The sequence below is a fragment of the Sitophilus oryzae genome, unplaced genomic scaffold, assembly GCF_002938485.1.
Source record: "Sitophilus oryzae breed Bouriz unplaced genomic scaffold, Soryzae_2.0 scaffold_1181_pilon_pilon, whole genome shotgun sequence".
Classification (NCBI taxonomy): Eukaryota; Metazoa; Arthropoda; class Insecta; order Coleoptera; family Curculionidae; genus Sitophilus; species Sitophilus oryzae.
Genome location: NW_022145817.1, coordinates 1,936,170 through 1,962,152, shown reverse-complemented (window position 1 = coordinate 1,962,152; position 25,983 = coordinate 1,936,170). Strand labels below are relative to the sequence as shown.

General features: G+C 31.9%; 1 protein-coding gene and 1 long non-coding RNA gene across 5 annotated transcripts in view; one reads left to right on the top strand and one right to left on the bottom strand.

The window, feature by feature from the left end:
- LOC115891478 (tyrosine-protein kinase Btk29A) overlaps window positions 1–25,983 on the bottom strand; it is a 106,600-nt gene that overhangs the window by 43,044 nt on the left and 37,573 nt on the right. The window contains exon 1 of one of the 2 annotated variants that reach the window (XM_030911934.1): window positions 13,495–13,697. The exons of the other annotated variant lie outside the window; for it this stretch is intronic. Coding sequence (XP_030767794.1) covers window positions 13,495–13,687 — 193 coding nt within the window. The 5' untranslated portion in view covers window positions 13,688–13,697. Of the gene's footprint in view, window positions 1–13,494; window positions 13,698–25,983 lie in introns of those variants that run through there. 2 annotated transcript variants of the gene reach the window in all.
- On the top strand, window positions 1,191–2,614 carry LOC115891479. Of its 3 annotated transcripts, XR_004051864.1 has the most exons (5): window positions 1,191–1,249; window positions 1,602–1,665; window positions 2,064–2,138; window positions 2,361–2,538; window positions 2,597–2,614. It is a non-coding gene; the product is annotated as an uncharacterized LOC115891479 (long non-coding RNA). The 3 variants fall into 3 exon arrangements; XR_004051862.1 differs by lacking the exon at window positions 1,191–1,249 and having other exon boundaries at window positions 1,499–1,665; XR_004051863.1 differs by lacking the exons at window positions 1,191–1,249; window positions 1,602–1,665 and adding an exon at window positions 1,760–1,866.

Here is a 25,983-nt window from a genome sequence, read left to right as displayed (position 1 = left end):
GCCAAAGACATTTTTGAGATACAAATAGATAAGTGGTAGGTACCCTCGGTATAACCTATTATCCTTGTTAAGAATATATAAACAAGGCTATTATATAGTCGGCAATAAAGAGTCTTGGGTCAATATTTACATGTCTAGGCCTGAATCGCTATATTTGTTACATAACCACTTAAGCCGGCGCTTTATTTCATTCGCTTGTGAGAAAACTTGCTATTATCTCTCTTTAGGTACTCTTCACACATACGTAATCGGCACCTAAAACCAGGCGTTGCCGACCGTGTATAAGAAATACTTTAATAAAATTATATAAGGGTCCTTGCCACTTAACTGCTTATATAGAAATTTAATTCTACGCTGTGTTTGTCATAATGTGGATCAACCTGCTCTCACTACCGGTTTCGGAGCCTTACTCCATCATCAGGTGAGCTTGGGCAGATCCACAAAATGACAACCACAGCGCAGAGATAGTTAATTCCGACTTGTCGGAAAGTGTCGGTTAGATATTAAGTCCCGCGAACGGAAGATAGCGGCCTGCGTGCAATGGTAGTACCAGGTGGATGACACTTCTTATGGGAGAACTGACAATGGTTCGAAACTTGACTACCAGCGATTTTCTAGGAATCTTCCTTACCGATAAATTATTGACAAGAGTGACAGATAAAACCTTGACGTTCTTTCAGTATTACCGTTCAACTCTTTTTCTTTCTAAAGTGTGCGTTGAAAGGAGACAAAAACAATTTTTCGTGACCCTCAAATACGTTTAAAATACCTATATTGCGGCCTCCCCATAAGAGCAATGAGAGAATTTATGTCCCATTATTGAAGGAGGACAGAAAATCGAGTCGAATGGTTTCAAGACATAGGTTCATCCTTGTTTAGTCAAACCTCCTACCACACAAGTATGGAGTGTAGAGGTAAGGAGAAACAACTCTTACGGGACTTTTATTGAAAAAGTGGTCACAAAATGGGAAGAATAAGGGTTCGCCAAATAACCACAGTGGCGCTAAAAACGCATGATTCTAAAAAATGAAAAGTAACCATAGATAAGAGAATAAAAATAAATATAACCAAACATTACCCAAAAAATTTTGTTTTTTATTTTTCAGACAGAGTTTTTTGAATATAAAATAATTATTGTTTATCAATATTTTGTGCTTTATTTATTATTTAACAATGGTTAAAGTGTGTGTGTGGTGCGAAGTTGATTGAATAGCTGATGGAAAAATAAAGAGCAAAGGCAAAGCCTACGGTATGTAAAATACATAATATAATTCAGTATTGTATTATTTGTATTATATGTAAAAATTAGAGTCAATCAAAAAAGTGTAGTAAACATTTTTCGTAAGATTATTGACATACATGTTACAAAGTATATTTTTACAATCCTTTTTATAAAGTTACAACCTAAATAAAATTTATTTTTAATGATTTTAAAAGTTTGACAGATATGTACAAATTGTTGGCATTTTTTAAACAAGTAAAAGTAGGAAATACATAAAATTGTAGGTACTTTCAAGAAATATAGTTAACTGTAAGTGCTGTATTTTAATAATCTATCAAAAATCAAAATCATCAGGATAATATTAGGTATTGATTTTCAGACAAGAATTAGATTACAGTGATGGTCAAAAACATTTAGATATTGCTTTGAAATCTACAGATAAGGTATGACAGTTTCATTTTAAAGAACAAGATGTTAAAGTTTGTGATAAAATTGTCATCAGAAATACTGTCCACTTCAGTATTTACATAGGGAAAATATTGGAGGATGAAGCTCTACCTACTGCCTCAGGTTAATTTAAATTCTGAATTGCAACAACAGCAACAAGCAAGAAGGGCACCATTAAATGAATATTATACACATAAGTACCGTATGATCGAATAAAAACGGCGTCCAGTTGGCTTGGAAATGACGATCGATGGCATTTCCTATATAAATTTACATATAAAATGACAGCGATCTTCATTTCATAGCCATCGCTGACGCCGTTTTTATTCGATCATACGGTATTATTATACACAGAAAGAGTAATGTTATACACATAAATATTAACATTTTGTAGAGCAACAACACAATAAAAAACCAAAATATGAACACCAGCAACTAAAACAGGAACCATTAAATGAATATTACACACGTAAGTACAATTTGATCGATCGAATAAAAAACGGCGTCAGCGATGCCTATGAAATGAAGATTGCTGTCATTTTATATGTAAAATGATATGGAGAATGTCATCGAGATGTTCATTTCCAAGCCCACTGGACGCCGTGTTTTTTCGATCATACAGTATTATTATACACATAAATAATAATATTATACACATAAACATCCCTTGATAAAGATCAACATTTTGTAGAGCAATAACAGCATCAAATAATGGAAATAATGGACCCTACTGCTCAAATCAAAAACAAAATTTCATCATTACCACTTTATTGGTTATATCAATAAAAGAAATTATTGAGTTTATGAGTCTAGATCCTACAAGCAAGCAGATCTATCACATAATTTAAAATGAAGATTTATCTATTATAGTATGTATAAACACTTTGCATCTTTTATTCAATGTTGTAATGAATTAACAAATTGCAGGTAATTTATTCTAATAATGAAAAAGAAACTTTGGATCAAAAAATATTTTCTTCTGATGAGGCTTATGAATATTAAAGTCTGTTGAAGTTTGGCCATTATGTGTTGGTATACAATTTATTTATGATGTTACAGTAGTTAAACCATCCGAATACAAAACATATTTAAAATCCACTATTCTTAATGAACCAACTTGAGAGGAAGCTAAGAGAAAGGTTCTATTGGGTGGACTACAAGAAAAAGGGACATATACATGAGGATCTGGAAGGGCTATAACATTACGTCTCAAGCCATGGAACAATAGGAAACGAAATTCAAAGGAAAATATTACAATACGTGGGATGCAAATTATAGTGCAAAGAATTGAGAAAAAGAATTATTAAAAGTAGTTATAGTTATGATAGTTAAACCATCCGACTACCAAATATATTTAAAATCCACTATTCTGAATGAATAGCAACTACCAACTTGGAAGGAAGCTGCGAGACGATTCTATTGGGTGAACTACAAAGGAAGACATGAGCATCTGGAAGGGCTATAAAATTATATTATTATTTCACGTCCCAAGCCATGTTGGAATAGCTGGGAGTGAAAAAGAAGATAATACTGCACACGATTCTTGTCTAGAAGTAGTTGATATTAAGGTAGTTAAGCCATCCGACTATCGAACATTTAAAATCCACTATTTTGAATGAATGGCAACTACGATGGAGCAAAACGTAAATAAATACTTGTACAGTATAAAATTATATTATATTGGCTTAATTTTTATACTACAGAAAATGTGTTACGTTATTTTTGACCTGCATTATATTTATTTAAATCCCATATCATCAATTAAACTTTTAATAAAGTTTTTCTAATTATAATTAACATTAATTTTAAACTAAAGCTTTTTCATCTTGAATGAGATTTACGAAATAACTTATGAGAAACAATAAAAAGAGGCTCTGATATCTGAATAATCAATAATAAAACCACATATTGACTTACTTTTATACTAAATAAATGTAGATATGAAGTTATTTTAAAGCTGCATTATATTTATTTTAAACCCATCACCAATCATTACTTTAAATAAAATTTGTCTTAATTATAATTACCATTAATTTTAAGCTAAAACGATAAGAATATTTTTTCGTCGTCTTGAATGACATTTGCGAAATAAGTTATGAGAAACAATAAAAAAGGGCCTAGTGTATTGCTGCTGAATAAAAATCTGTAATTTATTTCATGCAACATGAAAATAAAATTTATTTTTTTAAACCCGCGGCTTCGCGTTTGCTTCACGTCAAATATTTATGTCTTGAATCATCTGTTCTAAAATGTTCGGCGCATGTCTTAAATTTTAGAATCTTGCTACAGCAGCGCCATCCTAATTCTTCCCTTTTTTTGACCATTTTTTAATGCACGGAGTTATTTCTCCTTACCTCTACACTCCATACACACAAGGATAGACTTATGTAGGAAATGCATTGAAATTCTATAGCCATCCTTTAACATCGGGACAGGAATTTAAGCGGTACCCTCCGTATAGGTAATTTAAACGTATTTGGTGACCCTTAATTTGTTATTCGAACACCACTTTTCTCTTAGACAAGGAAAGAGAGACTTTTCCTTACGTTGACAAGGCCATTTTATTTGTTTTGTTTACACGCTGCAGTTTGCTTTGCAAATTTAATACATAAATTATTTAGGCAAATATAGGTTCTTGATAAAACTCCTCGGACTAACGGGTAGGTAAGTGTTGATAAATAATTTTTTTTCATCTTAACATGCTCATTGTCATTCTCCTGATTTAGGTGACAGAAAAGGATCATCAACTCTGTTATCAAATCAAATTGAATTTTATATTTTTTCATCCCAAGACCGATAGTAAAATATATATTTTATGGATACTTCTAAATATCAACGAGATGAGCCATCGGAAGAAAGGGACCATAGTACAAAACAGAAAGGTGATCTTTTTTCTTTCCACTTAGGATATTGAAATTATTATATACCGTAGTCGTGTTCGGCATTATGCTCTGAGAAATATAGATAAACAAAGAACAACAGATATAAAGCATCCCAGAGGAAAAGAGAGGCAATACCTGTATTCTCTCTGATATTTGTGAAAGTTACGGCAAAGTATTGTTGTAAATGTCATCATTTTGATCAACCTGAAAATTTCGAGCAAACAGATGACACTTTCAACAATACCCTGACAGATATCACAGACGATACAGGTTTTTCCTGTCTTTTCCCCTGGAATACTTTTAATTTATTATTTTTTGTTTATCTAGATTTCTCAGAGCACTATGAACGAACTCAGCTTGTATGTTTGAAATAATCATCCAGTTGGCTTAAAATGATGATCGATGACATTTCCCATATAATTTTACTTTCAAAATTATGATATATATCTTCATTTCTAAGCCATCCATGACGCCATTTTTTTCAGTTTTGTTATAATTAATTTTGTCTCTTGATCTACGTGTAACATTATTCTTTTAATTTTATTAATTTATTGTGGTGAAATTAATTTCTGTTGTATATTTGATATTATTGTATTTATAAAATTATTGTATTATTAAACATATTTTTAAAAAACGGTGTATTTTTTGTGTTTTTACGTATGTCATAATTAAAAATAAATGAAGAATTAAAATTTTTTATTTTTTTAAACTTCCCGCCATGCGTGACAATCTAGTCCGTAGTTCCTACAAGCGATATTGGGGGCGCTAGTAGCAGTAGACTTGTCAACAGTGTCAAATTTGAACGTCAATTCCACTTCCCAATATTTAGCAAGGCGCTAGCACTTCTTCTTGTGTATATGTTTTGTGGGTAGTACTTTCGTACCACCGGGGCGCAACTATCGATAGTAAAAGGATGATTATGAAATACTTTATTTAATGGTTAGAAATACTTTATAGATATAGTAATCGCAAAACATTTGATATTGACATTGACACTAAAGTCTAAAAAACCTGACTAGATTAAATTTTGACAAAAATGTTTAAATTTGTTGTATAATTTAAGATACCGAGCAGCTCTTCATTTTACTTTATAGAGCAAATGATTGTAATAGATATTATATTTAGATTAAAGCTGCAAAAATTAGTTTAAACCGAATTTTATTATAACATTGTTGGTCACATTGCGCCGTGTTCGTGTTGTCTTTTATTATTTGACAATTATCCTAGTGTCAGTCATTATTTTGTACAATATCGTGTTGTTGTTGAATCTTTGTGAGTAAATCTCGATTTTTTGCCTATTTTAATAGTATTTTTCTAAAAATTGCACTTTTAAGCACAAACAGTTCTGTTAAGAACTAAATTTTCGAGTTTTTGTATTGAATTTCTTGAAATTGTGTGTTGAAAAGATGCCGAAGCATTTAAACAGTCGACGCCAAGAGCTTGTAGCTTCCCTGATAAACTATTGTAAACAAGAACGTGACAATACAGGTCCTTTACTACCCTTGACTGCAGTCAGTGAAGTAAGTTTGATTGATAAGCTCATTATACCACTTTCAAAGATAGTTTTTATTAAATTCTGTGATTATTAGTTGTATGTTTGTACATTAATAGCACCCTCTTACTTGTTATTACCACTTATGGCGTTGTAAGATGTACATCAATAAATAAATAACCCATAATAAGGCTTATAATAATCTTCATAATGGACTAGTTTTTGCCTATATGTATTAAGTAAAATAAGCTATAAAACAATTAAATCAATTAATCACTAAAATATTAGTTATTAAATTAAAAATAAAACGTAAACTCTTTAAAAAATGATATACTAAATATTGTTTGTCAATTTTAAATTAAAATTCATCTCATAAATCCATCACAATCTGGCAGCGCTGTCGCCATCGCTTGTCACTCAAAGTTGATCACGTGCATCGGAAATGGTTTTGCGATTACCATAGGTGTGTATTTTAATTACAGAAGAAAAGAACACGACCTATCCTAAGCCTTTTTTTATTAATTCAATTATCAAAGAAATATTTGTGTATATTCCATTAGGTTTCATAAAAATGCTCGTTCCTGCATTAATTATATAAATGTATCTTTCACCTTTCAAAATATCTGAAAGTAGTAAAGCCATGAAAGCAGTCAGCTCATAGAGGATATGTATCAATAATGCTTCAATAATTCGTTAAATTGAATCCATTTTACTATTAATTTTATCCTTTCATTTTGATCGTCCGTCGTATGGTGTAAAATTAGCATATACAGTAATATACACATGTCTATACGACTTAAGATAGAAACAGGAACGTCTAAAGAAACATATTATTAGAAATGTTCTTAGTATTCAAGGAAAACCTGTTTTTGCTGATAAATTGCTAAATACTTTTTAACGATCGGAAAGATATTATACTAAAAATTGTCATAATTATACCTACATTTTTTTAATACTGATGGAGCTTAATATACAGGGTGTCCCAAGCTGAGCGTGCATTAGAAGTTTCTAGCAAACTACAATATCTAGATCAGAGATTTCTCGCACATCTTTGTTTCACAACGATATCTATCGATTTAAAATATTTTCAAAATGGCGGCTCTTCCGGAAGTTGACAGCAACTTTCATATTTTAAACGGGTACCCCCATTTTTTATTACACACTTAAATTCTCTATAAAAATTTATGTGATTGCACCGACTTGCACATCGAAGCTTTATCAGAGAAACTAAGCGCTGCCTGTTTTGGGCTAAGATCAGTTTCTAAGGAACTTAACTTATCAACTTCTAAAATGGTCTATTATGCCCTTTTTGAGTCGCATCTTCGTTATGCCCTTCCATTCTGGGGTACTTCTGCGCGACAAGGTTTGATCGTATTTTCAAACTTCAAGCAGTTCGATATTTATTGGGACTGAACAGTAGAACTCACTGCCAGAATTTCTTTAAAAATTTTAAAATACTGACTCTTCCTTCTTTCTTATTCATTATATTAATCCGCAAGCACATATCTGCTATTCCGGTAAGGCCATCTCACAACTATCCACTTAGGAATGCGGAGCACGATCTTTATCTGCCAACCCCGAGCTCAGAACTAGTTAAAGGCTCAATACTGTACAGGGTGGGTCAAATTCGACGCTTTTAAATGGAAACATCCTTTTCTATAGGAGATAGACGAAAACTAATAACATAAAATAAACAATTTTCTTCAAAAACATGATGGTGAAAACCGCATATCGATATCTATTACCGTTTCGGAGTTACGGGGTGTTTTTCAAAAATGTGCATTTTTAACAAATCTCTGTAACTTTTTTGCTATGGAAAATTTTGTATTTTTATGAAAACATTTCCGAAGCTCCTTTTTACATAGAATTTAATGGTTTAAGTATAATTTTTTTTAAATTAATAATTTAAGAATTATCAACAGAAAATTTTATTTTTTATATGGGACACCCTGTATATTTTTAATTTATTGAAAATAATTTAAAATTACCTTTCCAAAAATATAACACACTTGATATTTTGCTCGATTCCTTTTCGAGATATAGAGTATATAAAAATTCGCCCGCTTTAAATAAGTAGGCTTTGAACGGCACCGGCTGTAATGCACAAAATTCTAGCTGTGAGCATCAATTAAAACGAAAATAATATTTGCTATGAGAGATGCAGAATTTTATAACAATTTAAACTATATTTAACCAACATCACAACACATTTAAACTATATCTAATAACAATAAAAATAAATAGCAAACCAAGACATAAAATTTTGCTACAGGTATTCGACATATCGACCGTCTTCTGTTATGGACAGACGGATCAGTTTTTGAACATTTCTCGCGGAATTCTGTAACTCAGTGGGGGAGAAAGATACCCTCTCATAACTACTAAGTATTTCTAATTCTTGTCTAGATTATACGGAAGAATAAGGAACCCTTTATTCTTCGGCAAATATATCCATAGGATTAGATCCATGGGCACTAAGTCAGGCGGCCTCGACGGCCAACGGCTGGGATCTTGGTTAGCTATTCAACTATTCTTGAAATTGGCTGCAAAAATTTGCTGATAGTTCCATTAAGGGCATATCATCAATAAGAGGTCCAAAGCCTATATATAACTCCAGGCACCGATATTAGTTTTCGTCTATCTCCTATATAGAAAAGGGTGTTTCCATTTAAAAGCGTCGAATTTGACCCACCCTGTACAATGCCAAAAATATGTACAATCATCTGCCTGTGAATATTAAGACACTTTCATTCTTTCCCGCATTTCGCAAAACTCTGAAATCATACTTACTGGAGAGAGCCCCTATATGCGGTAAACGACTTTTTTGTTGATGTTTAATCATGAACAATTTTGAATTTTAAAATTCTAATCATCTCACACACTGGTTAAAGGTCTAGTATTTAATATTTTATAACTCTTAGATGATTTTATCCATTTACAATTTTCCTTTTGTACAATTTTATTGGTACGCCTGTGTTCTGCAATGTCCAATGTCACTAGTGAAAAGGTTTTTAATTCGTTATTATTTGATTTTACATGTTCGTATAACCTAAAATAAATCTTTTTTAAGTTATTTAAGATTTAGTTTTAAAACGTATATTTTTCTTGATTTTAACTAGTAGCACTAGTAACCTATGACTTGAAACGTCAAGTGATGTAAAATAATATATCTGGCCATATCATATTGTGACTCTCTTTGTTAAAAAATCAGTATATCATCAAAAAAAAATGGTCATTTCCAAAACAACTTTGAACCGTTTTTATGAAAATCATAAAAAAATGGTCATTTCCAAAACAACTTTGAGCCGTTTTTTTTTCGATTATACGGTATATTATTAATAATATCAACATCAACCATTAACTTAAAATTATATGAATAACAATCTATCAAAGAATAAAAACGAAGTTAAATTATCATAGAAACGCGTTTTGATTTTTAGAAAAAAATTCAATTATGTTTTCATGGTTTTTTTTAATTTCTCTGAAACGGCATGGAAATTTGGAAAAGTATAAACGGGATTAACCATTTTAGATCAAGCAACATTTTTTTATGAGGAATGCATTTTTTTCAAAATGTCAATAATGAAAAAGTTTTTCCTCTTGTAAAACAATCCGGGGACATAGTGTATGACAAGAAGTACACCATGCGGAACAAATACACTTCCCACAAAAAAAAACGGTAATGGACCCAAGAACACATAAATCAAAACATGGATTTACAATTTTTATGCCGAATGAAATAACAAAATAACTTTTAGGGGAAAAACTTATAGGGAAAAAAATTTTCCATGCCAAAAAATTACTTCAAGTTAAAATTGATTAATACACAATTTCGCTAATGGGTCACTTAAAACGTCACAAGGTGCATTAATATGAGTAGAAAATATCCGATTATAACCTAGCAATCAAATACTAATGAGATTTTAATTTTTCGCTACTTCCCACCGAGCGACGAATAAAAATCTGTCGAATTTTAATCGCCATGACGACATTAATGGATGTTTGATAGAAACTTTTTATACATATAGGAAAAAATAAGAAAACCATTACCGCTGCTTCTCACGTACAGTGGGTCACGATTTTCAAACTAAAATCATTAAATAACGTACTATTTAATTAGTGGGTGGTTACAGATGCGGTTAGTTTCTTAAAGCGGATAAAGATGGCAAATCTCGAATTTGCACTTTAACAAAATGTTTCGATGTTGGTAGGCGTTCAGCTCAAATAACAATATCACAGTCAATAAAAGGCGAAGAATTCAATGTAATAGTTTCCGTAAATAGTCATGATTTACGTAAAATTTTTAACGTTAATTAATTGACAGTTTCTTAGATGATATTCTAAAGAGAACAATCCAATAATTACAAGAATTATTATCGTGGAATATGGGGGATTCGACCGGACTAAATGATGATGAACACAATATGGTGAACTGATATAACTAACTAACTGAATATGAAATCTCAACTCAGCTGGAATATACTAACAAAGGATTAAAAATAGATGGAGAATATCTCAACCATTTAAGATTCGCAGTTGACATAGTCCTAATCGTCCTAATTGCCAAGAGTCCTGAAAAAATTTGAGCACAAATTTACAAACTAAATATGTACAGTGTGTCCCATTTTAGTTGAAATCATAGGGTATCTCCGTTATTAGTGAAGATAGAAGGGTGCGTTTTGCACAAACCTGTCCCACTTTTTCGTCAAACGGAAGATGCTGCAAACAAAATTTTCATAGCCCTCTTCATTTCTGAGCTACAGGGTCTTTTCGAAAATTTTACAATTTGGGACACAGGGGGTAATCTCTGTTATTGTTAAAGGTATCGAGAAGGCGAAAACTGCTTATTGTAGAACTTTTTACGTAGAATACAGTGGCGTAGTCTGTTTTTCTACCAAAAAAATATTTTTGAAAATATGAACTAAAGTTATGTTTTTTCAAATGGAACATCCTGTATATTTATAAATCATATGATCTGTCTTGCTACGAGCTTCTCAAAAATATATATCACTCTATATTTATTTTCACTATTTACTGCAATATTTAAAATATATCATTTTCTTATTAGTAGGCCGTGATAAATAACAAAAAATCAAAATGGTATTTACTAAAATAGTTATTCACATATTAAAATTAATTTGGGATTGATATATTTTACTTTTGAAATAACTGTTACCACTGAAACTGTGAATATATTTTTCTTTTTTTTATAACGGGATGGGTCTGCAAATATCTAAATCTTGAATTATTAAAGCATTTTTCAGGTGTTCGACATTGTTGTAGTGCCCACGATATATTTCGTATTTCAAAAATCCCCAAAATCAGATATCGAGAACGGCGAAATCCGGGAATCGAGGAGGCTATCAATATGCGTTCATTGGTTCCAATTCATTGATTTGAAAAATAATAATTTAACAGTATTCTAATATTTCCATAGTTATGAGGGGAATGTTTCCCATCTTGCTGAAAGTATATTTCACGTAAATTAGCTAAAGGAATATCTAAAATTTCCGATACGATAGATTATTCTTACGTATACACGTATTCCAAGATTTACAAATAGCGGTAGAGAGTTAAGTTTCCCTAATATATAAAAAGAATTTATTAGCGGCTCCCAAAATAAAACAAGAGACAGATAGCAGTATACTTTTAATAATTCTTTAGTTTCTTTTATTATCAATCATGGCCTACTAATAAATATATGATCTTTTAATAAAAACTTTTAAATATTGCAGTAAATAGTGAAAATAAATATAGAGTGATATATATTTTTGAGAAGCTTATGGCAAGACAGATCATATGATTTATAAATATACAGGGTGTTCCGTTTAAAAAAACATAACTTTAGTTCATATTTTCGAAAATATTATTTTGGTAGAAAAACAGACTACGGCACTGTATTCTACGTAAAAAGTTTTACAATAAACAGTTTTCACCTTCTCGATAGCTTTAACAATAACAGAGATACAGGAGGTGTCCCAAATTGCAAAATTTTCAAAAAGACCCAGTAGCTCGGAAACGAAGAGGGCTATAAAAATTTTGTTTACGGCATCTTCCGTTTGACAAAAAAGTGAGACAGGTTTGTGCAAACCGCACCCTTCTATCTTCACTAATAACGGAGATACCGTATGATTTCAACCAAAATGGGACACTCTGTACAGCCAGCAATAAAGTGGGTCTCAAAATGAATTTAGCAAAAACTGAAGTAATATAAAACGAACTAGTGGACAGAAATGGCATTCTAATAAATAACACAACAAATTGACAAAACAACACTTGAAATAGTAGAATGTATAGAGACATATTTGGGACAATTTGGACATATTTGAGACAACTAATACACAGCTCCGGATCTCTACTACCGTAAATCAACAGAAGAATTAAATTAGCATGGAGTACTTATGGAAGAAACTCAATGATATTCAAATCTAGAATACCACTTTGTCTAAAGAAGAAAACATTTGACCAATGTTTACTACGAGTCATCACGCTTAAAACGGATATTATAAGGAAACTGCAGATCGCACAACACTCAATGGAACGAAATATGTTGTGAATAATCAAGAGAGACCGTAAAAGAATAGAGTGGATACGAAAAAAACCAGGTAATAAGGTAATAGATGTCATCCACAGAATCAAATCCCTCAAGTGGCAATGGGCAGAACAACTGACAAGAAGGACGAACAACAGATGGACCACAAAAATTACAGCATGGTACCCACGAGGAATAAAGACACCTAGAGAAAGACCGAACCTGAGATGGGACTATGATATTAGAAATTAGCAGGGATAACTTGGGCCCGCATAGCCAACAATAGACAGCAATGGACCCAACTATAAAGAGAGTATCTAAATATGTGAGGGAGGCTACACCATAATCGGAAATAAAAATGGTTGAATAAGATGAGAAGATGAAGATACCACCTAAGAAGCTGCAAAAAAGCAGAAGCAAGAAAAAAATGAGAGAAGACGAGTTTCGAAAATGTGTGAAGGACACAGGTAAGGAAGATGGAAAGTAAAAGCAGATAATGTGACACTTGAAAAGTCGATAAAAATCAACATTTCATGTCAATGTAAATACAATGCTGTAGCTTTTTTTATTATTAATGTTGTGGTTCTAAATAAAATCTCGGAAGATTTGTTTTTCATTGCGGTCTCGAGATCTCGACAGTAATGAAACTCTTCCCTACTCGGTATTTTATTATTGTAATATAACCATACGGTTGTTAATATTTATTAAGTATTGCTCTTAAGCCTGTCTATATTTATATCGATACAATCATCGTCAACCTGCACCCACAGTTACTCCGATTTCTTCGCCGTATCTAGGACGACCTTACTTAACAGCGCCAAGACGAAGAAACCGCAGAACCTCGCCTCCATCACCATACACAAAGCATATGACCGTCCCGCTCAATTTTATCCTCGGGAACCATCAAAAGAAAACCTACCCGTTCCTGTGGCACTCCTGAACACGTTCACCAACGTCTCGAATTGCATTTTCACCGATTTGCCCAACTTGCCGATCACGGAAAACAGATGGAAATCACCGTCACCGTCGTCGTATACGTCAGCAACGGTACCGACACCGCCGCCGCCGCCACTGTTTGCGTTGTTGTCAGAGGCGCGACGATCGGCCGCCATCAAACATGGCGTCGGCTGAAAGACTGACCGCCGAAGAGAGACGAAGACCGAGCGCGGCTGAGCCAAAGAGGCGCGCGCCGGCTCGCGTCAAGGAGAACCGACGGCACCGTTAGAACAGGTTCGCAATAACAGTTTTTGCGGTCGGTGTCGGAAGGTGATAGATAGGTAGGTGGCTGTACAGGGTGATGCTCATCCTCCGACAGGTACATGAAGAAGATTACTATCGCATCACAAGCAATCAATCGAATTGCAAACGCAGAAATAAAATAAATGCGTGATTATAGATTAGATTTTTGCCTGTTTCAGTGCCACTAGTGATGTAAAATTACCGGTAATTTATAAATTCGTTAATATTACCGGTAATATTACGGTAACATTGATAATTTATAAAAAAAAACTAGTCAATAGTCACAGTGGCCTATGTCATAGTACGTAATATCGGTGGATATTGTGGATAATCATCCTGAATATCGTCATGTGGTTCTTCTTTCTCTTTCGTTAATTGAGTCAAGTATATTACTTCGAAATCGATATCTTCTTTTTCTTCCATTTCTTTTTCAGCAGCTTCTACCATTCTTGGATGTTCTTCTCCATTTAGTAAATTATAATGATGGGCAATATAAGTAGGCAAGGTTTCCAGCCCTTTCCAGGGTAAGTCTGTTTCTTCTGATAAACAAATCCATAAGTACTAAAGGTTCTTTCGGTTGCCGTGTTTGACGCTGGCAAATTTAAAATGTCTACATCCAACATACTTATTTTAGAGCCGGGCAAATGAAAGACTAGAGCGGAAAAAAGCAATATTTCCAATGTTACCGATCTTAACGTTTGTACCGAATATATAATCCGAAAATCTCTTCAAAATTGTCCAGAAGGGGCTAAAGTAAATGGAAAAATTACAAACAATAAGTATAAGATACGCAGACGACACCGTGGTATTAGCAGAATCCGAAGACCAGCTGCTAACCCTAATGGACAAACTGACAGAAGAAAGTATCAGGATGAGTTTAGAGATTAATACCATGACAAGACAAAAACTATGATTTTCAACAGACATCCGCAAGACAATGGAAACACCGACATAATGACAAACGGCGTCCAGCTCGAAACCACGCAGAGATATTTACTTAGACAGGGAATTAACCAGCCAGCTAGACCACTCTAAGGAAATCAGAAGACGGATTAAACTATCTAGGACTGGTTTCCTCAACATGCGGAAGTTCTTATGCCAATCGAAAATAGCTATACCAACGAGACTAAGAACATTAAAATGTTTCCCTGCTTCAATATGGATGCGAAACATAAGTACAATAAGTCATCAGTTTCAAGAAGTCATCAAACGCCTTAATGCTTTTGAAATGTAGATGTATCGTCGGATGTTGAGAATAACTTGGACGTCCAGAACAACAAACTGTGAAGTGCTATGAAAACTCGTGCACACCTAACAGGCACAATTAAAATCAAAAAGACTTCCTACCTTAGACACATAATGCGGCACTCAGAATATGAAGAAATACAGCAACAGAAGGAAGAATTATATACAATAGAAGGAAGAATCAATGGAAAACGTAGCATATAGGGAGGAAAAAGAAGTCATGGATACGTAACATATAAGAGATTGAACCCACACCGACGGAAACACCCTTATTCACCAAGCTCTGGACAGACATATACCATATTAATTGCCAACCTCAACAGAGAAGGCACCTAGGAGGAAGAGGACCGATCTGGCGCTAATATTACGTAATATTACAAAAAATTACCGGTAATATTACCCTTTACATCACTAACTGCAACCTTTTTAGATCCTCTGATTTTAAACTTACACTCTCCATCCAGTCCTATCCTTTTCACAAAGTCTAACAACTTTGAGACTACACCTTCCAGATAGCTTTTTGTCAATGGCCTACCATTGGCTAATACAAAGAACGGCACATTTACCAGGCTGATGTCGCACTGACATAAAATGAAGAGAACCTGCACGTGGCTTCGTATGCGAAAACCATCAGCTTTAGGAAAGAAATTGCCCTGGATTGAATGAATACCTTGTTTGCTTATACATAGTTCTTCGGTTAGCCTCTGGTTTTCAGCACTATGCGTCTGGCTTATGGGCTGCTGACTATGAATTAACCTGTGCATGACAGATCTAGCTTCGTATTGTATGAAAATGTGTAGTGGTGGATTCATAAATGCGTGGTAGAAAGTTAGTACCTAATTATAGTACCCAATTACATATTAATATGCTGTTGTCCAAATATGTATGGTACAATAATTATTCATTGATCATCAGCGCTAATTTGGAGGTGACGAATCCACAGACACAAATCGTTTTATATCTCTAATAAATTTTGAGTAATTTGATAAAATCTAAAAAAGATATATTTTTTTTGTTTTCCGAACGTTACTTTAATTGAAAGGTCCAGGGGAAAAACATGACAAGCGCCATTTCGATGTTTAGGAGAGCACTGGACGACTGGTAGTTATTAGGTTCTTGCTATTCTATATTTTTACTAGGCACATATCATAGGATTTAACAACGTATTGCCCTACAGAGTTTATGCATTTTGTAGGGACCTGTTAGACCTACTATAATATTTGGGAAAGAGTACTTTGGACTTTTACCCCTAGGCCCTTCAATGTTAAGTCTTAAAATCAGCTTTCGAAAAATTACTTAAAATAAAATGATTTAAATCAAGTAATTAAAATAATTTAAATCCAAAGACTTAAATTTTCTGTAAGCTTGCAACTCTGCTTAGTACATAATTCGTGTTTATATTTTAACCTTTACCACCACCCACATGTAACAAAAACTTATTAATTTTTAAACGTCAATTACTGATATACATATCGGAGAATCAAATATCCTTCAAAACCGCATAAACAAATCATATTCGAAAGATTAACATAAATTTCGTTTGATATGTGGGCTCAACAATTAAAAAAGGTCACACAAACATGGTAGTAAAATATTATGTGTTTTATTTGATATTTTTTGTTTAGTACTATAAGAATGACATGAGTATGATTGGCAAAGTTATATATAGTTTTCTTTTAAGATAAACGTCTACACTGCTGTATCCATGTAAAACTCCAATCCCAAGGCTTATTGAGCTTAAGCCGGTCCCACACGATGTGGCGAACACCTTCCAAAGTTGGACACATGCAAATTTGCCACATCGTGTAAGAGATAGTTCTCAATTGAAATATTGCCTAAGGCCGGTTCTACACGATGCTTCCAAATTGGGAACTAAGTTCTAAAATCGTCAAAACACTGGTTCCCGATAGATCACCGAAGTTAAGCGACGTTTGACGATGCCAGTGGATGGACGGATGATCGTCTAAAAACTCGGTCGTACTGTTGTTCCATGGCTAGAGTGAAAAATCTATTGAAAAATCATCTATTGAAAAACACTGCTTATTAGTTATACTAAAAGTTAGGTTACCCTTGCCTACAATCGATAATGGTTACAATGGTCAATAAAAAAAATACAGATTTTTCCTATTGTCAAGTTTTTACACATATGTAGCTTGTCATAAATTCACAAAATGGGAACAAGGAATTTGATTGTAGAAAACCAGCATATAATACAATGCTAAAAAATGCCTAAAAAATCACTAAAATATTTCATAATTGAATATTACGAAATAAACAGAATATCCAGATATTGAAAACCATATTTCCTATTCGTATTTAGAGGTAAAAATATATTTTGCATGTTTCTCTGAACAATGCTGAAAAATATGTCTGCTACTTATTAACGAATACGCAATAATCAATTGCCTATATTTGGAAATTTTTGAAATATTAATAATATATTATCAACTCATACAGGATATTTCAGAGAAAATTCAAAACAATCAAATTATAATCCAGCCCAGTGCATTTGACTGAAATTCAACAACATATTAATTATAATTCGCAATATCCCACAGTAATTTTATAGGAAAATCATGCGAAACAAACAAAAGTGGCATTCCGTCGGCATTAATATTTTTACATGTATTCTAAATTAACGATATGATTGGGCGAACATTGAAAAAACTTATGTGCATTAGGTTTTTAATATCAGATCTAACATATAAAAATAACAAGTTTCTTTAATCACAGATTATAAACTTTGTTTTTTCTTTCTTGTTTTTCGTGGTTCCAATTTTCGGAATCGGGCACTTGTTAGGTTACTAGTTTGCGCACATAGCACGCCCACTTATGGCCTCTAAAATTGTGCACAGCGCCTGACCGGCCCAGTTATTAGGGAGATATCGGTAAACCGAATAGCGTCATGCAGTATTTACACGTACCTTATTTTGACAGTTACGATATGCGCAAGTCAATTTTTAACGCAACGCCAGCTTATAACGTTATAACGTTACCGCCTGACGTAATTTGCGGATCAATTACACCAAGCGTTTTTTAATTAAATAAATATGGCCCAAAATATGGATTCCATCTCTTCCAATATTACAGAACCTATAAAGAGGCTTAGGTTTACAGCATATGACGACTTAGCCCTTCTAAGAGAATTTGTTGCCCTAAACCCACTGGCGGACGTTGAACAATAAAGAACTGGAAATAAGCACTTTAGCCCTTTAGTTTTAAAATACCTAGTAAACAAAACAATTTCAAAGTTTTAAATTAAAAGTTAGGTTAAGTTTAAATAGCGGACGCGACGCAAACATAATTCTTTCCGATCCGATAACTATAAATGAAGAGAGTCAATACCACCTCACGTAAAGGAAATAACACCTAGCGTTATTAACGTCCATGCACGCTATTCGGTTTACCGATATCTCTCTATTACGCTGTTTATTGATATTTTACGCGAGTTTATTTTCGCACACAGGACTTAGGGATAAAATCTTCGTAAAAACAGAAAAAGAGTGTTCCTATTTTCGTCAAAAGTATTTAGGAATGACCTGTGCGCATACCTATGCATATGACTTATGTAGACATTACTTAAATATTTTGATTAAAAGAAAATATGTAAAAGTGGGCAACGCTGTGCTGGTCAAGCTTAATCACGTGACTAAAAGTTTATTTGGTATAATCTATATAAATGTAGTTAAATGTTGGAAATCAGGTACACATTGTTTTAGGTAAACTTTGGAAAAATCAAATTCTGATAGCAAATACAATTTTAGTGTGCATTATAGCAATTGATACCAGATTAATTCGAATTTACGAGACTAAACTATACTGTAATAATAAAATTGTGTTTGATAGACAATCATTTACATTCCATTAGTGCATTTAGTTGGAGTGCAATTTACTGAGAAAACTAATTTTCATATTTATAAACTAATCAGCAGGAATGCGAATTTAAACAGTGCATATATGTACAATCCGATATTGTGTTAACTACAAAATATACAGTATGTCGCCGGCTCCCCGGGTCGTTTTTACAAGAGGAAGGACTTTTTTGTTACTAACATTTTGAGAAAAATGAATTCTTTATTAAAATGTTTGCTTGTTCTAAACTAGTTAATACCGTTTATACTTTCCTAAATTTCCATATCGTTTTAGGAAAAAATAAAAAGAAATATGAAAATATGGTTGAATTTACTTTAAGTGTGTTATTCATGGAATTTTATTGGTTTATTTCAAAAATGACAGCTCATGAATGTAAATTCACTCTCCCAAAAATCAAAACGCGTTTCTATGGTAATATAATTTCTATCTTATACTTTGATAGATGGTTCTTCTTCTTGTTTTATGATGGCTGTGCTACAAGGCAACCGCCAGGTCAATTTGAGAGTGACCAAGATGTTGACTGGCTCTACACCATATCAATATAGATGGTTATTATCTTTGAATAAGAAGACTAAGGAAGGAGCATATCAAAAATCTTAGGTACACCGCGATGGGCCTCAAATATGACCGACTTAAATTCCGGTTTATTAGTGTCGTTCTAATTTTATTTAAAAAGTGTAAAACTATGATGTAGGGTAGACTCAATAATTTGTTGTTTTATTTTACGTTGTGAATAAATGTTGGTAGTTATTAAAATTGTTATAAAAATATATAATTCTAATAAAAATAGATAAGTTATAATAAGTATTTATTACCACAAACATCCGATACGCTACTGAAGCAGGTAAGTCAAATTAACGTATCTAAATTCCAAAAGATTAGATGTCAAATCTTTGACAGGTAATAAATAAAAGCTAAAATGCAAGAAAAATATATAATTTAGTTAATTTAAGTGAATTTCATAAATGATCGGTTTACTACACGTATGTATATTATATAGTCACTTACTAGCGAAAAGTTGTTCCATTATTTCACTCAATTTTTGCCAAGATCTACCGCACGCTACACAACCAACTATTTTAGAGTTTTTTTCGATAAATCGCGATAATGTCACTATTAATTTAAGTTCTGCCACAATTTCCATCTACATTTACTACCTTTATACAACTATCAGTAGCAGAATAAATAATAAATAACATAAAATAAGCTCCGTAAAGACTGACAAATCCACAAAATTTCAAATCAAATTCAAATGTGTCAAATGAATCGTCAAACAGAACTGTCAAGGATCCCCACCCTAGAGTGCTTTTATGGTGCTTTTTCCGCCCACCATGCATGAATACATGGATAGCATTATGCTCCTTCCTTGTTATTATGAATTTTTTGTTGAACGTCATATTTTTTCTTGTTTTGAAATGTTAAAAACTACAAAATTTATGTAGTTCAACGGAAAAGATGAAACTGTAAAACTAACTGTAACTGTAAACAACCTAAAACCTGTAGTTATTGCAAAATGTGATACTTTAACACGAGCGTGAAATGTGATGTTAATCAAAATTAATATAACCAACTACCAAAGAATGAAAACGAAATTATATTACTATAGAAACCTCTTTTATTTTAGGAATTCAAGGAAACTTCTACCATATTTTCATATTTATTTTTTAATTTTCTATTAAACCTTATGGAATTTTTGGAAAAGCATATTTTTTACAAGGAATGCATTTTACTCAAAATGTTAATAAAAAAGTTTTTTCTCTTGTAAAGACAATCCGGAGACAAAGTGTATAAGTAATTAAATAATATAGCCGATTAACAAATGTTTTATAGCATACAACCACAGATTAGGTATCCTATAAGTATACAGATAAAAATCTTGTCCCTAATTCGTGGTACGAAAATTGTTGTGCAAACGAGTCAAATTTCCTGTGCGCAAAAATAAACTCGCGTAAAATAACAATAAACAGCGTAATAGAGAGATATCGCTAAACCGAATAGCGTGCATGAACGTTAATAAGGTCAGGTGTTATTTCCTTTACGTGAGGTGGTATTAACTCTCTTCATTTATAGTTATCGGATCGGAAAGAATTCTGATCGCGTCGCGTCCGCTATTTAAACTTGACTAAACTAACTAAACCTAACTTTGAATTTAAAACTTTGAAATTGTTTTGTTTACTAGGTATTTTAAAACTAAAGGGCTAAAGTGCTTATTTCCAGTGCTTTATTGGTCAACGTCTGCCAGTGGGTTTAGGGCAACAAGCAACAGATTCTCTTAAGGTCTGTTCCCAGAAGAATCCCTGACTAGTCAGCACGTTTCTCATTGGTTAAAACGGACCTTTAGATTATAAGTATGTGCAATTATACAGTTTAAAAGGTATAATGCCTTGGGTTTCCAAAAGATGAAATTACTAATATAGTTTTATTTGAATATTTAATTTTTAACAAAGTTTTGCAAAGCCATGTTTCTCAATTCCTTCAAGCCCCTTCAATTCACAATAAAAAATATTTTTATCAAAAATATCTTTGGATTACATTAAAAGTAATAACACCATTATTAAAATTTCCCCAATGTACTATTTATAATGCTAAGTTATTGTAAAATTTGTCATAAATTCTATTAGAAATACACGTCTGAAAAACTACTGTTTCTAAAAAATAATGATAGACTTGGAAAAGGAAATAAAAGAAACTTAGACACACTTACAGCATAAATAAATACAATGACGATGGATAATGTGAGATGGGATATCAATCTGATGTTTTTTAAATTTTATGTTTAATTATTATTTATTAAAAATTCGAAGAAATTTTCACAAATTATACTTCCGAACTTAAACCCGTGTATTTGTATATCAGTGGTTTACGATATTCTCCGATGGTAGAAGCACCGCCGCACAGTGCTTCGTCCCATGGACAATAATCGAAAAAAAAGTTAAAATTTACTAATATCTGAATATGTAATTTTATACTTATAGCAATGTTAAACCATCCTGTATATTATTTTTCATAAACACCGTTTTTTGTCAGCAAATATTTTCACTAAAAATAAATTTTGCGATCATTATCTTATATCAATGAAAAAAATAACATTCATAGTAGTTCTGTATATGGAGTTAAACGTAAACGAGTTAGTACGTACTTAATTGAAAGCCACTATGGATATTGTTAAACAAGGTATGTACTTTAAATTTATTTCTAAACAAGTTCGTTATTGTTTAGTTTTTATTTATTTTTATAATGAACCTTAAATGGGTATAAAAATTTTACGTTTTCAAACTTCAAAAGGCATTTAAAAAACATATCAAAACATATCGTATTTATTGAATATTTTTGTTGTCATATTCATACACTTTTAATTTTTGTATAGTTCACCTGCGTCTGCTTGCGACGAACTTTATTTTATAATACTTTTCAGATGGAGTAAAATTGATAAGCAATGCCGATCTGGTTAATACTTGGCTTGATCATAAGGACAAGAACTGAAAATTGTTTGTATTTCAAAAAATGTGTTCTTTATTAGATATTGATGAACATTCCAGTCAAATGAGACCATTTGTGCCTGAAAAAGCCCACTATTTTGGAGCGAAACGTCGCATAAAAAGGTTTCCATCTTTCAATTTTATAATAAATTGAATCACAACCTCATACCCAAGAAAACGAAAAAATAATATATTGATATGGTCTATTAAAGAGGTAACTATTAACATCCGAACCCCTCATACCAACAAAAAGAACAGTAACAACGCGAAAAAGTAACATATTAGAAACTGATATACAGAAATATCTTATATGTGAGGATATTTCATCTACCTGTGATTTGGATACTATAAATTTGGAAGATTCTGTCTGCAGTAATTCTTCTGAATCAGAGTAGTTACGATCTATGCATTTTGTTGTCCTAAAGTAAATTTATAGTATCTTAAGTTTTTTTTTTAATTAAATATAGCATTAATGTTTCTTTTTCATTAAAGAAAAACATTTTTATCTTATATTGGCTTATATTGTAGGAATCATGTTCTAATGTTATTCCAATTCTTTTTTATCACAGGGATTTATTTAATACTTACACCGTTTTCATACTATAAATTATTATTTCCTTAGATGGAACACAGCTCCCACATTTTTATTATTTATAAGATTTTTTTTCATAAACGTGGGACTAAGAACATCATCATTTAGTGCAATGAGAGTACTCATCATTTGTATCAAATAAACCTAGTTTGAATAAATTTCCTACAATAAAAGAGAAGTTTTGCATTTTTGTCCTCTAGAGCCATATGTTCGAAGCACTGTGCGCCGCACAGTGCTTCGTCCCATGGACAAAAATCAAAAAATAAGTTAAAATTTACTAATATCTGAATATATAATTTTATACTTATTGCCATGTTCAACCATCCTGTATATTATTTTTCATAAACAGCGTTTTTGTTAGCAAATATTTTCACTAAATTACATTTTGCGATCATTATCTCATCAGTGAAAAGAATAACATTCATAGTAGGTCTGTATTATTATGGAGTTAAACGGGTACGTACTTAATTGAAAGCCACTATGGATATTGTTAAAACAAGGTATGTACTTTAAATTTATTTCTAAATAAGTTCGTGATTGTTTAGTTCTTATTTATTTTTTAAGATGATTCTTAAATGGGTATAAAAATTTTACGTTTTCAAACTTCAAAAGGGCATTTAAAAAAATTATATCAAAACATCGTATTTTTTGAATATTTTTGTTGCCATATTCATACACTTTTAATTTTTGTATAGTTCACCTGCGTCTGCTTGCGACGAACTTTATTTTATAATACTTTTCAGATGGAGTAAAATTGATAAGCAATGCCGATCTGGCTAATACTTGGCTTGATCATAAGGACAAGAACTCAAATTTGTATTTCAAAAAATATGTTCTTATTAGATATTGATGAACCTTCCAGTCAAATGAGACACCACTTGTGCCTGAAAAAGTCCACTATGTTGGAGCGAAACGTCGCATAAAAAAAGTGTCCATCTTTCAATTTATTATAAAATCTCATACCTAAGAAAAGGAAAAAATAATATATGGATATGGTCTATTAAAGAGGTAACTATTAACATCCGAACCCCTCATACCGACAAAATGAACAGTAACAACGCGAAAAAGTAACATATTAGAAAATGATGTACAGAAATATCTTATATGTGAGTATACTTCATCTACCTGTGATTTGGATACTATAAATTTGGAAGATTCTGTCAGCAGTGATTCTCCTGAATCAGAGTAGTTACGATCTATGCATTTTGTTGTCCTAAAGTAAATTTATAGTATCTTAAGTTTTTTTTTAATTAAATATAACATTAATGTTTCTTTTTCATTAAAGAAAAACATTTTTATCTTATATTAGGCTTATATTGTAGGAATCATGTTCTAATGTTATTTCAATTCTTTTTTATCACATGAATTTATTTAATACTTACACCGTTTTCATACTATAACTTATTATTTGCTTAGATGGAACACAGCTCCAACATTATTATTATTTATAAGATTTTTTTTTCATAAACGTGGGACTAAGAACATCATCATATAGTACAATGAGAGTACTCATCATTTGTGTCAAATAAACCTAGTTTGAATAAATTGCTTACAATAAAAGAGAAGTTTTGGATTTTTGTCCTCTAGAGCCATATGTTCGAAGCACTGTGCGCCGGCGCGCGCCGCGCCGGAGAATGCACGAGCCTATACGATAACAAAACTTAAAAAACATTCAAGTAACCGTCATATGTAATAGTACGTATTAAAATAGAAATTACATACTTTTCTGGTTAAAGACGCAAAAAATACATTTCTCATAAATCTCACTTAATCAATTTAACAATAAGTTCTGATTGACTTCCGCCTTTTAAATCAAATATTTTTTCTTTCTCTTCATAATGATGCAAACATACATCAGCCGCATACATGCGAACAATCTTCATATCGATCATTAATTTGCCACTAGCGGTAATTATTCTTAGTTTATTTAGCATTTCAAAAACGATTAGTCACAAGATTAGAATATATGTATGTCTTTCACATTTCAAGGGTACCTATCGATCCGTCTGTATATCACTTAATTATCGTAAATTTCAATTACAGGTTAAGCTGCAATATTAATCCAACCTAATAATAAAAGTTGGATACATTCAATTGGTATAGACAACTTTCGTTGATCTCGTAAACATATAAAATGTCTACAAAATTACAACCAGTTTTTCGAGAGGAATGTTTATAATTAGCATATGAATTACGAAATATTATGATGTATCAATAATTTTTGTCTTTTGAAGTTAAGTGGAGGAAAAATCGAGGGAAAATTAACTGTAGACCCAGAGCCCAGTTTATAGTTAATATTCGGCGACCAGATAGAGAGTTTTATACACCAATAAAATTACCATCAGTAAAGTTTGTATACCATTTCGTATATGGTACTAAAATATGGAGTAAAATAACGACATCACACGATAGGTAAATAATATCCTTATAATATATTTAGTACTGCAGAAGGAAAATGTCAAAAGGTATGGATTATGGATTAAAACATTAAGATCAAAGTTGATTAATCAACTTTTAAGGTATAAAATTCAGTAAATATTATTATTAATAAAATATTTTCTTTTGTTTATTACTGTGTTATGTTATTTTTTTTATTTGTACATAAGTTTTACATATTGATAAATATAATAATAAAATGCAGAAAGTTTCTTGAAGCTTGAAAATAAGAAATAGTTATTTTTTATATTTTTTTTGGTATGTAGTGTTTTGTTTAAAATACACCCTTGTTGGTTTTGTATTAACACATACCGTATTTTTTTTAAATAAAATTACTCCACTAGATTTTTTCAGTTTTATACAGTTTTTTTCACAATATTTTTTGCAATATAAATAATCACTTATTGTCACTCAAATTTTAAATGTATTAATTTCCTGCTGTGCGTTCCAATTATACCAACTTATTTCTTTGTAAAATAAAATAAACTACTTTGAAATTAAAATGACAGAGACATTTATCACTGTCAAGGATTTTATCGTTGGA